The sequence below is a fragment of the Vitis vinifera genome, chromosome 9, assembly GCF_030704535.1.
Source record: "Vitis vinifera cultivar Pinot Noir 40024 chromosome 9, ASM3070453v1".
In the NCBI taxonomy this organism is placed as follows: Eukaryota; Viridiplantae; Streptophyta; class Magnoliopsida; order Vitales; family Vitaceae; genus Vitis; species Vitis vinifera.
The window spans coordinates 3,179,084-3,192,809 of NC_081813.1; the positions used below are offsets into that span (position 1 = coordinate 3,179,084).

A 13,726-nucleotide genomic window follows, 5' to 3' on the forward strand; every position below is an offset into this window, starting at 1 on the left:
TGCCCCAAGATGGTAAGACCAGGGTATCATCCATTTGTTCAATGTCATATCACAATGAAAGTCATGAACTCCACCTAAAATTCCAAATAGAAAAGAAGTGCCAAGTGCATGTAGCATGGATCATACAGGGATCACACATAGAAACCTAAAAACAGATAGGAATCAACACTAACCAACTCCTAACCTGCACAGTATGTTCTGTCAAGGATATCTACAAAGCAACTCTCGCTTTTTTTTATAGGTAAAGATAGGTATGTATAAATTAATAATAGAAAAAGGCACACCAGATCACACAAGATGTATACAAAGAGCACCTACTAGAAGACTTCAAAAGAGAGTACTACAACGGAACTCTTGCTTATTGCCACTGTTTCCAGACAACCAATAAAATAATGCACTAAGGAAGATAAATTTGAGCTTTAAAAAGGAGTCTTCCTCCACCTCAAAGTCCTCTTATTCATTTGCTTCCAGATCATAAGAGAAAGGAGTAAAGGAATTCTTTTCTATATATCCTCCTTGCTTCTTGTAAAAAAAAAAAAATGCACCATTCCAACCGTCATACAACTCCCTCACTGCCCAAGGCATCAGCCACCGCACACCCACAAACTGTAGCAGAAGAGATTACAAATCCAAGGCTACCGGAACTAGTAAAAAAAGGTGGCATCAGTCTCCTCCACTCCTTTACACGTGCAACACCAATCAGGGACACACTTCCTTCTTTTCCTAAGATGTTCAATAGTAAAAATTCTATCCAATGCATCTGTACTTCTGGAGATGTTTCTTCCGTCTTCACTTCATATTTTCCAAGTTTTAGGGTCACATCTGGAAGATGGCCATGGAAAGCTTTACCTTAACTAGAAATTGATTCATTTCAAAGGAAAGAAACAGAATAATCATTTTCTTACATTTTATGTAAATACAGAAGTCACCAAGTACAAAAATTTTGCCATAAAAAAAATTCAAAGGAATTCTCTATTTTTTTTTTTATAGGCAAACACACAGAAAGAAATATATTAAAAAAGGGCACCTTGAGGCTAACCCAAAAGCATACAGGGGGTATACAAGAGGCGCCAAAAGGCACAAACAAAAGAAGAGGGGATACAAAAAATCACCAGCCCTCAACTAGCACCTGGCCAATCAAAAAAACTGAGTAAAGGAAGAGGACCTTCATTTACAACCGACTTAGTCCACAATCAAAGATTACATACAAAAGAATTTTTCAACGTATGAATCGAAAGCTCCTCATTATCAAAAGCAATCATATTTCTTTCCTTCCAAACCGCCCAAAAAAGACACAAAGGGGCTGCCTTCCACACCTTTCTACGCTTCTTGCCCAAGTAAAAGCCACGCCATCCAAGAAGGGTATCTCTAACCGAAAAAGAGATGACCCAAGCAACGCCAAAAAGAGCAAACAATAACTCCCATAAAACTCTAGCCCTAGTGCAATGAATAAGAATATGATCAATAGTCTCTTCTTCCTCACAGCAAAGGAAGCATCTATTAGCTAGAATCCAGCCCCTCTTTTTAAGGAATTCTCTATGATTCTCAAGAAGAATTTTCCCATCCATTCCTAGATGCAACACCCTTTTGTGCACCTGGACTCATGAGGACTTGTTCAAGCTGACCTTAATTGGTCAATGGGGAAATTCCAGCCTTCCATTTTGTGTGAAATAGTGAAAAATAACTGGCACCACATTATCTTCTCCTTAGTCCTTATCAAACCATTCCGTAATGAAGAGGATGGTGATTTCTCGTCAATATGAAGGAATTAAAAACAAGAAATTAATCATATTTCCTAGTGAACAGAGATGACGAGATCATTTAGGAATCTAATGGACACATAAGTCCATATAACTAGGATATGAACTGTCAATTTATTGATTTGTCTTCGGTTCTAGCTACGCCCAAAACAGAACCCTATTCAAAACACTTGCTCCATTCCTTCTCGAGCTTTAGCTCCAAGTTCAATATCATTGCAACTAAAGCCTAACTCTATGAATACCGGATACTAGTCAGGTACCTGATGAACAAAACAAGAAGCTTCCGAATTTCACTAATAGATTCATGAAAATTAAAAAAAAATAAAAATGAAAAAATAAAAAACTAGAAATGAAACTTCCTTATACATAGAACCTTAGAATCGGAAAAGAAAACCTCCAGTACAGAGAAAGAACAAACAAGCAAGAATTTTAAAGGTGATTTCTATATTTCATGAGTAGCTTGACAAGAAACACTGACCTTAACAACAAATAACCAAGCAATTATAACATCAAGAATTGAAGAAAAAGAAGATGAAAACGTACTAGGCAGAGGCAGCAAAGCAGAGCTGAAGGACCTCACCCGAAAGCTTTATCTGGAATCAATGTTCTCCATTTGTTGGCTGAGAAACGGTGAGAAGAAGAAAAAAAAAATCCGGATTGTCACAGTTGCCACTCCAACTCGAACATGTTGAAAAGATTTATAGTTTTCTTTCATTTTCCCCCCAGTTTCTCAGCAAGCAAACAGAGGACTAGGGTTTCAACCGGTAGAGACTTCGAATTAAATTGTTGCATTACACCATGCGAGGTTATATAATTTATTTATTTTTTATATTACTTTTAAGCCATTTATAGTATGATAAAGAATTTAAGGTGCATCAAAATAATTCTTTAATTAACGTGGTGTTCCGTTTTTGCCCCAATAAAAAAAAGTTAAAATAATCCGATATTTTATTTGATTCATATTATTAATAAGTTATTTTTAACTGAGAATCAAATTTTTAACTTTTTTATATTTAGTCAAAAATCAAACACCACATAACTCTAAAACTTAAAAAAATAATTAAATCAATGAAAATATTATAAAAAATCTCATCTTAAAAATTAAAAAATAATTTTTCCATTTCAAAACCATTTTATTTATAAAGCATTTCTATGCATAAAATTATAAAAGACACATTTTCCAAGATAATGATTTTCAAAAACACTTTTAGCTTGAAAATACATTTTTGAATAAATTTGGTAAATTTAGAAAACATTTAAAAAAATAAAAATAAAACTTACTTATATTGTTTCATATATAAACATTTGATAAATAATTATTTTAATAACACTTTTAGATATAGCATTTTTATTAAAAATACTTTAAATAAAAATATTGTCAAATTTTACTTTTCAAAATATTTGTAGTGAGAATATTTTATTTAGAGGTGTTTTTAAATGAAATACTATAAGTGATTTTTGAATTCTTTAAAAGCGTTTTTTAGTTTTTTCATTAGTGTCTTGGATTTTATTTTTGTTTTTTTAAATTCAAATGGAAATATATAGAGTTATTTGATAGATGCAAATATAAACACGGCGCCGAAGAATAGGAAAACTATTTTTTCACATTTAATTCTTAAATATAATTTTGTTTCAAAAAACAATTTATTGCTGGTTTTAAAAGTTGTTTTTAAAATTTTAAATCATGACCAAGAAAGGCCTCTTTCATGAATATCCTCTTCCATATAAGGATTTGTACTGTTAGTTTGTATTGATTTATTAATTGATGTCTCTAGTTGGGCCGGAGAGATTGGACATAAGACTGGTGGACTTGGGCTGAAGAGAAAGGCCACTAGAATGGGGTACTTAAGACTCTGTCCAACACTAGCTCGAAATAGAGCCACTTATTGAATATTGCTTAGATTGTGGCCAGGCCCATTGTTACAATGTGGGCCTGGGCTGAGAAAGATCCAGTGACAGACCATTCCCTTTCATAAAAGATTTGAAAGCAGAGCTCCCTAATGCACTTAAATTCATCAACCGAAATATCCAAAGCAAATCTTACATGGGATATTATAAAACCCTAAACACAGAAAATATTACACCCTTTTTATCTAGGGTTGGGGGTTCAGGATAGGGATTGGTGGATTTGTGCACATACGCCAATGGCCATTTGCCACATAGCAATGTTGATCCTCACTTGCGCCGACACGCGGTCTCGACGGGCCCCACTTGTCTTGCCAACTGAATCATTAAAGAAAATGAAAGCAAATGAATAGATTGGCTTGATAATAAACAGAGTAATGTACACATTTTGGAATCTGACTCCTCAATTTTCACCATCTTCTCAAACAGAAGGGGATGGAAAATGACCTGAAAATAGGTTTCAAGCTTCTTTCTCAGAACTGCATAATCTTTCTTCAGCTGTTGGAAGGTCTTCATACATCTGCATGAACAGCATGTGTTCATGCAAAGCCATCAGTTAGAAGCAAAGATTTTAATTCAATTGGTCTCTTTCATACAACATGAATCAATCAATAGTAAACGGCAGAGAAGCCAATGAATCAAGATTTGGGAAGAGGGAAAAATCAATAATCTGGACTGTCTACTTGGGGGTTTGATTATGAGAAAGCTAAGTAGAAATGGACTTACCCTTCTCCATTTCCTGCCTTGCAATATTCTCTAAACAGTGTGCATTCACCCTTTACCTTTTTGGCTCCAATGCTGCATCCAATAAGAAAAAAAGGGAATTATTTGTTAAAACAAGACAGAATATTCTTGGTGATACCTTAAATGAATATTTGTTTTATGGGTTTTTTTAAAATTTTAATTTAATTTAATTTAATTATTTTTTATTACCTTGAAGCACTTCCTTTGAACTGGTGCATGTAGCTGTCCAACTTAGAAAAATCAAGAGGGGTCTTGTCCCTGCATAGACCCACAACAACATGACATTAGTATCTTGAAGACATTTTCTGGACAGACATTACTGTCAATACTTTTATTAAGAATAAATTTTGAACGTAAGCAGATAATTCATCTGAATTCACTTACAGTGCCTGGTCTATGTTAAGGACGAGTCGAGCTGAATCCCGGTAAAACAATGTAACAACTTCTTCTACAAAATTAGGGTTAGCATCATCCTGCAGTTCCTCCAGCTGAACGAATTGCTCATCAAGAAGTCCCTGCAATGGCAAACGAATTGCTTAGCAGTATAGTTAGGTGCATTTCAAGTACCCACATGCATACATGCATACGTCCAGCTATGAACACATTCAAATCCTAGCTAGCTCCAATTCTCCATATACCTGGTGGGATTTTCTTATATTTCCAAAACAAAACTACACAAAGCCAACACTTGAAGGTTAAGAGCTTCAGAAGAGAAAGGAGAAAAGGAAAACCTGATCAAAGAGGGACTGCCTCATGTGGGCAACTTGTCTATGCTGTTGAGTTCTTTCCATAACACTGAGAAGAAAGCAAGGAGAGAACGGAAGAAAACTATACTACTTGAAGGGTTTGTAGTGGTGGTGAGAATGCAATATGCTATATGACATGGGCAAGGAGGGTTTAAATAAGAGAGGGAGAGAGAGAGTAGTGTGAAGGACAAGTGAGATTTGGGTATCAAAGCAATGAGAGCTGGCTTTTCCCACTTGATTCTTGTCAGAAAATAAGAAAATTATCTAGTTTATGTACCAAGTGCTCTAGCGTTTAATGCACTCAATCCCCCAGGATTCCGTGAAAGCTTTCTGAAAATCAGATAAACGGAGAGCAAGGTGAATCAAGGTTGAGAATAGTTCTGCAACTAGTCTTATCTTGCAGGTAATCACAAAGAAAGATGAGGATCCGTATTCAAAATAAAGTATAATAAAAAAAAGAAGAAGTCGGTTTGATTGATTGACATTCAATATTCATCTTATTTTTCTGCAACACTCAGGAAGAGTTCATGTAAATCCACAACAGAAAGTAACATATATAATTTACATTGGTGGTAGGCATTTCAAGAAACGGAAAGAAAGCAGTATAAAACGCTTTTGAAGAGATAAGAGGAGAGAGTAAGGTGGGTAATTGGCATTGAGAGCGACAATGCTGATGGTGATAATGATGTAAGGAATCACTTTTTCTCTGGTTTTGTGTGCTACCAATATAATATTGTTGTGTTCTACGATAACTGAATCAATAAAAAAGATAAAATATATGCTTTGGCATATACCATTTTCCATCACTAAAAAAACCATATTGAAAATAACTGGGTGTTAATTTTTTTGGATTTTTATTGAAAATAATTTATTTTTAAAATTTAAATTATTTGTTTTTCAATTTTTTTTATGACTTATTATAAACTTTTTACTAAATAGAAAAAGTTATAACTTTTTTTAAATAAAAAAAATAGCATATTGAGTTTTTTTTTTTTTTACTTTTTAATACTTAATAGAAATAAAATATTATAAAAATAAATTACTTAATATTTAACATTATTAAACATTAAGATTCTATTTAGAATTAAGTCAAAAAACAAACACCACCTAAGACACGTAGAAGATGATGAATTAAATTCCAAATGGGTACCAAAATTTTGAAATGACAATTTCTTTAAGTTATCTATTTGTTCGATACAATGTTATGTGGTATAATTCCTGTCATTATTATTATTATTATTATTATTTTCATGGCTACAAAGGGTTGGAAACTCAAATCAAAAAAAGGCACATATGCAAGAAAAGACAGCCCACTCAAAGCCCCATTTCCCTTTCCTAATGCTATCAACCTTTTGCCCAGACATTTTTCCAGAGAATTTCCTTTCTACTATTCTATCAAACACTTGTTTCATGATGAAACAAAACCATATTGGTGAAAAGACGGGCCTCTTTATAAATGCCTAACCTACTTAGACAACTAAAAGTGGAGACAGCAGTTGATTCTATGACAAGGAGATTTTATTTTTCTTTTTTTCTTATTTTTCTATTTTTTTATTTTTATTAATTAAAAAGATCAAGAAGCATGAAACAAGAGACATCTTTCCATAATATACAACTCAGAGTAAAAGTAGATTTGATTGATGCTTTCTTATTCTTATAGAATCATAACCCTTTGTTGTTTCATCACCTCTATACATTGCTTTCTTTTCTCCCTAAAGGAATTTATACACTACAAGTAGTCCATATCGGGAGAAAGGCCTAGAATGTTTATTAGGTTCTATTGCAAAATCAAAAAATATTTTTTTGGTACATGCTTTTGAATCCCGGGTTTCGTATACAAATTTCATTTGTTTGTACTCTTATACTTTGATTTTTTATTCGACTTATTTAATACATCATCTAACGATTTAAATTTCAGCAGATCAAGAGTTGTGATTCGTAATGATTTGTTGAGTATTTTCAATGTTTATCAGCTTAAAATAGACAAAGATTCTGCCGCATCAATACATGCCAAACTCTATGATTTTGGTGACATTATGTGTCTCAGTTGGCATAACTTGTCCCGAGCTAATGGTGCTATTTTCAACCCTATATCCATGATGTGATGAAGGGATCAAGGGCAGAGTATGATGGTAGGCAGGACTCAGAGTCCTTCAAATCAATGTCTTCACGGAAGAAGCCTAAAATATTCTGTTTCGAGTCAACCATCTGTTATATCTTACAAGCTCGAAGTTCATGTGCCAGGGAACCTCATCATGGTGGTCATCTGCCTCACGATGAGGCCAATAGGCCATGCTTTGTTATGTGATGCCTGTACAATGGAATCCATTAATGATGAAGAACCCCACAAGCTATGTCCTGAGTTTACATTACAACAACTTCCCGATGGAGTCATGAAGCATAAGCAAAGTAGCTAAATGGACAGGTGGTCTTTAGTTGCATGGGCATATGGACAAAGTGGGGGAGGGGGTTCATACATATAGGTAGACAGGATCATATGGTTCTATATGTTGCTGTGTGTATATATTGTTTGAATTTTAGGGAAATAGGAAAATGCCTGGTTAAGTGGGATTGGGTGGGTGAAGAATAATGGCAAGACCACACATCAAGGGAAGAATCATTGGTACCCAAAAGAGGAAAAAGAACAGCAAGAAAGGAAATATCCCAATAATGATTGACAAAGGAACTTTACCTTGCAATACTCAGTGGTCCTTAGTCATGTCTTTCTCAATCTCACCCTCACTCTGCAATTTCAGCTCAAATGTTAAAAAGGGAAATGAGTGTCAACGAGAGGGAAAATTCTAGGCTACCAGGAGGTACCCTACCCAAAAGTTTTTAAGCCATTGGATGTCCAAGATTACATCATGGCCATCCATTTTAAATTTGAAAAAAGAAATCCACTTAACCAGTTAAGGGAAGAACTAGTTGTGGCCTTCCACTCTTCCTCCTTTAATTTCTTCTTCCTCCATTCTCAACCATTTTGGATTTAAATAAAATAAATATTGAGGTAAAAATAGAATTGGAAAAAAAAATAAAAATGAATTTGATATAAAATTTAAAAACATATTTATTAACAAAAAAGATTCATCATATATCATAACTACATTATTTTATTTTTAATAAATTATTAAACATTTAAATTCGACATAAAAATTAATATGGTAATATTTTAATATGAAATGGATATTTGCATTAAAATTCAACATTTTGATAATCATATGTAAAGCTAGGTAATTAGAAACTCTCCAAATTTTATATTTTTTGAATTTAAGGTTTTTAAATTAAAATTACAATAAAATAAATTACTAATACTCTTCTGAGTTACTAATGATAGTATTTTAGAAAATAAATTTGTAATTACAAAAAATTAAAAACTAAAAATCGATATGAAAAATGTGATGAAGGTACCAAACATATATTTATCACATTTTTCATAGTGTTCTCATATTTTTCGTACCCTAAATTATTTATATTTTTAAAATTTTAAATTTACTTTTTAACTTAAATGACAATAAAATAATTTAATAATGTTATTTTGAATTATTATTGATAGAATTGTTTAAAAAATAAAATTTTAAAAATTTAAAATTGGAAATGATGTAAATTATCCTCAAAAAATTAGAAAATTAAAATACTAAAAAAATGGAAATAATAAGAAAAATATGAGGAGGGATATGAAGAATATGAAGAATCTTTACATTCTCCGTACTTTTTTCACAATAATATTGTTTATTGATACTAATTAAACTTAGAAATGATTAAAATTATTCTCAAAAAAATTAAAATTTTAAAACACTAGGTTATTGTAAAGGGTACTAAGAATGTGAGCAATCCTCATATTTTTCATACCTTACCTCATATGCTCCGTACCCTCCAAATTTAATAATTTTTCAAAATTTTTAATTTTTTTTTTCCACTTAGAAATACAAATATTATTGTTTATTGATACTAATCAAGTTTTAAAATGATGAAAATTATTCTAAAAAAAATTAAAATTTAAAATACTAAGTAATTGTAGAAGATACAAAGAATGTGAGGAAAAGAACAAGGAATGTGAGGAATTCTCACATTCTAAGCACTTTTCGTCACATTCTCTAACCCTTGAAAATTTTACAATTTTTCAAAATTTTCAATTTTTTTGCAATAATATTATTTGTTGAAACTAATTAAGCTTAGAAAAGATGGTAATTATCATTAAAAGAAATAAATAAATAAATTAAAACACTAAAAAATTGAAGAGGGTACGAAGAATGTGAGGAAGAATACGAATCCTCACATTCTTTGTACTCTTTCCCACATTCTTTGTACCCTCGAAATTTTTCAATTTTTCAATTTTTTTCCACTTAAAAATACAATAATATTATCTATCGATATAAATTAAGTTTAGAAATAATGAAAATTATCTTAAAAAGAATTTTAAAAAAAATTAAAACACTAAAAAATTGGGAGAGTAGGAAGAATGTAAGGAATTCTCAATTTTTTCATATCCATTCTCACATTTTTCATACAATTTCTTACATTTTTCATAACTTGGAAATTTGACAAATTTTTCATATTTTTTGAATTTTTTTTTCTCATTTAGAAATATAATAATATTGTTTATTGATATTAATTAAGCTTAGAAATGATGGAAATTATCTACAAAAAAATTAAAATTTTAAAACACTAAGTAATTGTAAAGGGTATGAAAAATGTGAGTAAAGGTACAAAGAATGTGAGTAAGGGTACAAAGAAGGCAAGGAATGGTACAAATAATGTGAGGAAGAGTATGAAAAATGTAAGACTCATATTTTTCTAACAATGCCCCACATTCTTAGTAGAAATTTGACAAATTTTCATATTTTTTTTGAAAAAAAAAAATTCCACTTGAAAATATAATAATATTGTTTATTGATACTAATTAAGCTTAGAAATGATGGAAATTATCTTCAAAAAAATTAAAAAATTTAAAATCCTAAAAAATTGGAGAGAGTACGAAGAATGTGAGGAATGGTATGAAGAGTGTGAGAAAATCCTCATATTCTTTATACCCTTCATTATATTCTTCGTATCTTTTCAAATATTTTGATTTATTTATTTTTTTTTTATTTAATTTTTGTTTGCACTTGAAAATACAATAATATTGTTTATTGGTATTAATTAAGCTTAGAAATGATATAAATTATCCTAAAAAAAAATTAAAATTTTAAAATACTAAGTAATTGTAAAGGATATGAGTAAAGGTATAGAAAATATGAGAAAATATATGAAAAATGTAATGAAGGATACGAAGAATATGATAAATCCCCACATGCTTCGTACCCTATAAATTTGACAATTTTTTATATTTTTTGATTTTTTTTTTCCACATGGAAATATAATAATATTGTTTATTGATACTAATTAAACTTAGAAATGATGAAAATTATCCTAAAAAAATTTTTAAAAAAATAAAATACTAAAAAATTGGAGAGAGTCTAAAGAATGAGAGGAAGGGTAGATAGAGAGTAAGAAATCCTCATATTCTTTGTATCATTCTTCAAGTTTTACAAATTTTTGAATTTTTTTTCTCACTTAAAAATACAATAATATTGTTTACTGATATTAATTAAGCTTAAAAATGATGAAAATTATCTTTAAAAAAATTAAAATTTTAAAACACCAAGTAATTATAAAGGGTACCAAGAATGTGAGTAAGGGTACAAAGAATGTGAAGAATCCTAAAAATTTGACAATTTTTCATATTTTTTGAATTTTTTTCCACTTGGAAATATAATAATATTGTTTATTGATACTAATATAAGTTTAGAAATGATGGAAATTATCATAAAAAAATTAAAATACTAAAAAATTGGAGAGAGTTAGAAGAATGTGAGGAATGGTATGAATAATACGAGTACCCTTGAAATTTTACAATTTTTCAAAATTTTTGATTTTTTTTCTACTTGAAAATACAATAATATTGGTTATTGATATTAATTAAGCTTAGAAATGATGAAAATTATCTTTAAAAAATTAAAATTTTAAAACACTAAGTAATTGTAAATGGTACAAAAAATGTGAGGAGTGATACGAAAAAGGTAAGGAACGGTACAAAGAATATGAGAAATCCTCAAAAAAAAAAATTCCACTTGAAAATATAATAATATTGATAATTAAGCTTAGAAATGATGGAAATTATACTAAAAGATATTAAAAAGTTAAAATACTAAAAAATTAGAGATAATACGAAGAATATAAGGAAATGTATGAAAAATCTGAGAAATCTCTTATATTCTTAATACCCATCTTCGCATTCTTCGTACCCTTATGTACATTCTTTATACCTTTGAAATTTTACAATTTTTGTTTATTAATACTAATTAATCTTAAAAATGATGAAAATTATACTAAAAAAAAAATTAAAAACATTAAAACATTAAAATATCTTTTTCAAATTTTAATAATTTTTTTCTTGAAAATATAATAATATTGGTTATCCATACTAATTACGCAAATAATGAAAAATATCCTCCAAAATTTTGAAAAAATGATACACTAAAAAATTGGAAAGGACTCAAATTATGCTTAGAATTAATTGAAATCATGCAATTTTATTTTCAGCTTCCATCGGTTTTCCTATTTTCAATATTTCGTCCAACTTGTCCCAACTCCAAATAGTTATTATATTATTTAAAAATATTAATTACATACACATTTTTCCTACCTTCTAATTTTTTTAATTTTAACTTTTTTTTGTCACTTCTAATAGCATCAATATTGCTCGGCATACTAATCATCCTTAGAAATGATGGAAGTTAGACACAAAAAATTTTGAAATTAAAAATACAAAAAAAAAATATACATATATTTTTTTTACCATTCCAACATTCTGGTACTCTCCAAAATTTTCAAATTGTTTATTTTAAGAATTTTTTTTCCACTTCCAAAAAATGCTTTAAATATTTAATCCCATCTTCTCCATTAAAAAATTAAATTACAATTAATAAAAAATTAATAATTGATTGATCACAATTCTAATTTTTAATAATAAATACTCATTTTAATTTAACTATAATAAAACCCTATATCATAAAATAAGTGGCAAATTTTATTTCAAAAAATGATCATTTTTACAAAATTTTAAATATTTTACAATTTTTATAAAATAAATTATTCAATAATATAAATGGTGGTTGTAAAGATAATTTAAATGTAATGTGGATGAGATGGCCGGTTGGTAACTTGTAGTATTGGTTATTCTGAATTTTTTATTCATCTATATCTTACATGTGGCTTATTCTTATTGGTTAAAAAATGGAGGTATGGTACCGAAAAGCACTTTTCACTACCATAGAATGACCCAAAGAAGAGATTCTCCCTTTATTCCTCTGCCACACCCAAGTGATAGGAGAAGAGATGTTTTCACAGTGCTCTCTCTCTCTTGTTTTCTTTTGTCAATGTGTGGTCACATCTGCTCCTTTGTTAAAGAATTAAAAGCTGGGGGTGGGTGGAGTGGGATCAGAATATGATTTTGTGTTTCTTGGCATATATTGTGATTCTTTTCTTCCTATCACTGTCTCCTATGTTGATAAGAATCCCACTCTGGACAGTGATCACTTCCGGCTAGTAATATTAGGTCTGCTTCTAGACGAAAATTGGTTTTTTCTCATTAATCTATCACCCCCAAAAAGTTACATCAGCAAACTGATGATGACCTAACAGTGCCCTTGCTTCTTATCCTAGCCAAATGGAAGCCAAAAATTTCAAACAGTATATTGTCATAAAAGTCAAATTCATGATTAATAGCAATAACAACATAGCTTCCACAATTACTATAAAAATAAAAAATAAAAAAGAAAAAAGAAAAAAAAAAGCTGGTTCCAATTAAAATTTTATGCAGTTGCCTCCAAGTAGTTCAGATGAAGATGTATAAAGGTGGATTTGAGTATTACTGCAAGTGGATTTGAGTATTAATGCAGGTGTTGATTCTAAGTATTGGCAAGAAGGATTTTGTGTCACCAATTTACTCTATGTAGACATATTTCAGCACAATTCTTTTTCAGTTTTTTAATCTCTTCTTATCATTTTCATTGTTGTATTCGGCTGTTCACGTATTCTCCAACCTTTTAACTTATACGTACTGCCACTTCACATTAGTGGGGGAAGGTCCTTACCTTTGGGGCCAGTTGTGGGCAAGGAGGAATTTGAACCCCTGACACGATGTTTTTGTATCATAGTGCATGATAGGCACTAGGTGCATATCATCCAAGTATCTTTAACATCTTCCTTACTTTTCCACGTCTCGAGACTTCCATGCTGTATATGAAGGTTATTTCTTAGTTAGTCCATCCAACTGCAGCCATCCAATCACCTTAACAACTTCAATCTCATTCATAGAAAGATGATTTTCTTTATCCTGTTGATAAGAATATGTCCCCAACCCAACACCAAGAAGAAAAGGAAGAAAAAAAAAAAAAAACAAAAGTTACCAACCTCATTTGTAAGCTTGAATTGTAAGAAACAGCATTGAGTCAATCTAGAAGCACTCCCATCTGTAAGCAGACATTTCAATGAGGCTCCATTTGTAGCGACTAAGATCATTTCCTGACC

At 30.3% G+C, this 13,726-nt stretch overlaps 1 protein-coding gene and 1 long non-coding RNA gene across 2 annotated transcripts; both read right to left on the minus strand.

Annotated features, from left to right (window-relative positions):
• Positions 1-956: 956 nt before the first annotated feature.
• On the minus strand, positions 957-2,694 carry LOC109123105 (uncharacterized). The gene is made up of 2 exons (XR_002030771.2): positions 2,304-2,694; positions 957-2,020 (listed from the first exon to the last, which is right to left on the minus strand). It is a non-coding gene; the product is annotated as an uncharacterized LOC109123105 (long non-coding RNA).
• A 1,046-nt stretch (positions 2,695-3,740) lies between these two features.
• On the minus strand, positions 3,741-5,694 carry HP2 (histidine-containing phosphotransfer protein 4). The gene is made up of 6 exons (XM_002283650.4): positions 5,141-5,694; positions 4,794-4,924; positions 4,599-4,667; positions 4,392-4,463; positions 4,113-4,185; positions 3,741-3,983 (listed from the first exon to the last, which is right to left on the minus strand). Exons 1-6 carry the CDS (start codon positions 5,198-5,200, stop codon positions 3,936-3,938), a joined length of 453 nt encoding a protein of 150 aa, XP_002283686.1. The 5' UTR covers positions 5,201-5,694; the 3' UTR covers positions 3,741-3,935.
• Positions 5,695-13,726: the final 8,032 nt, after the last annotated feature.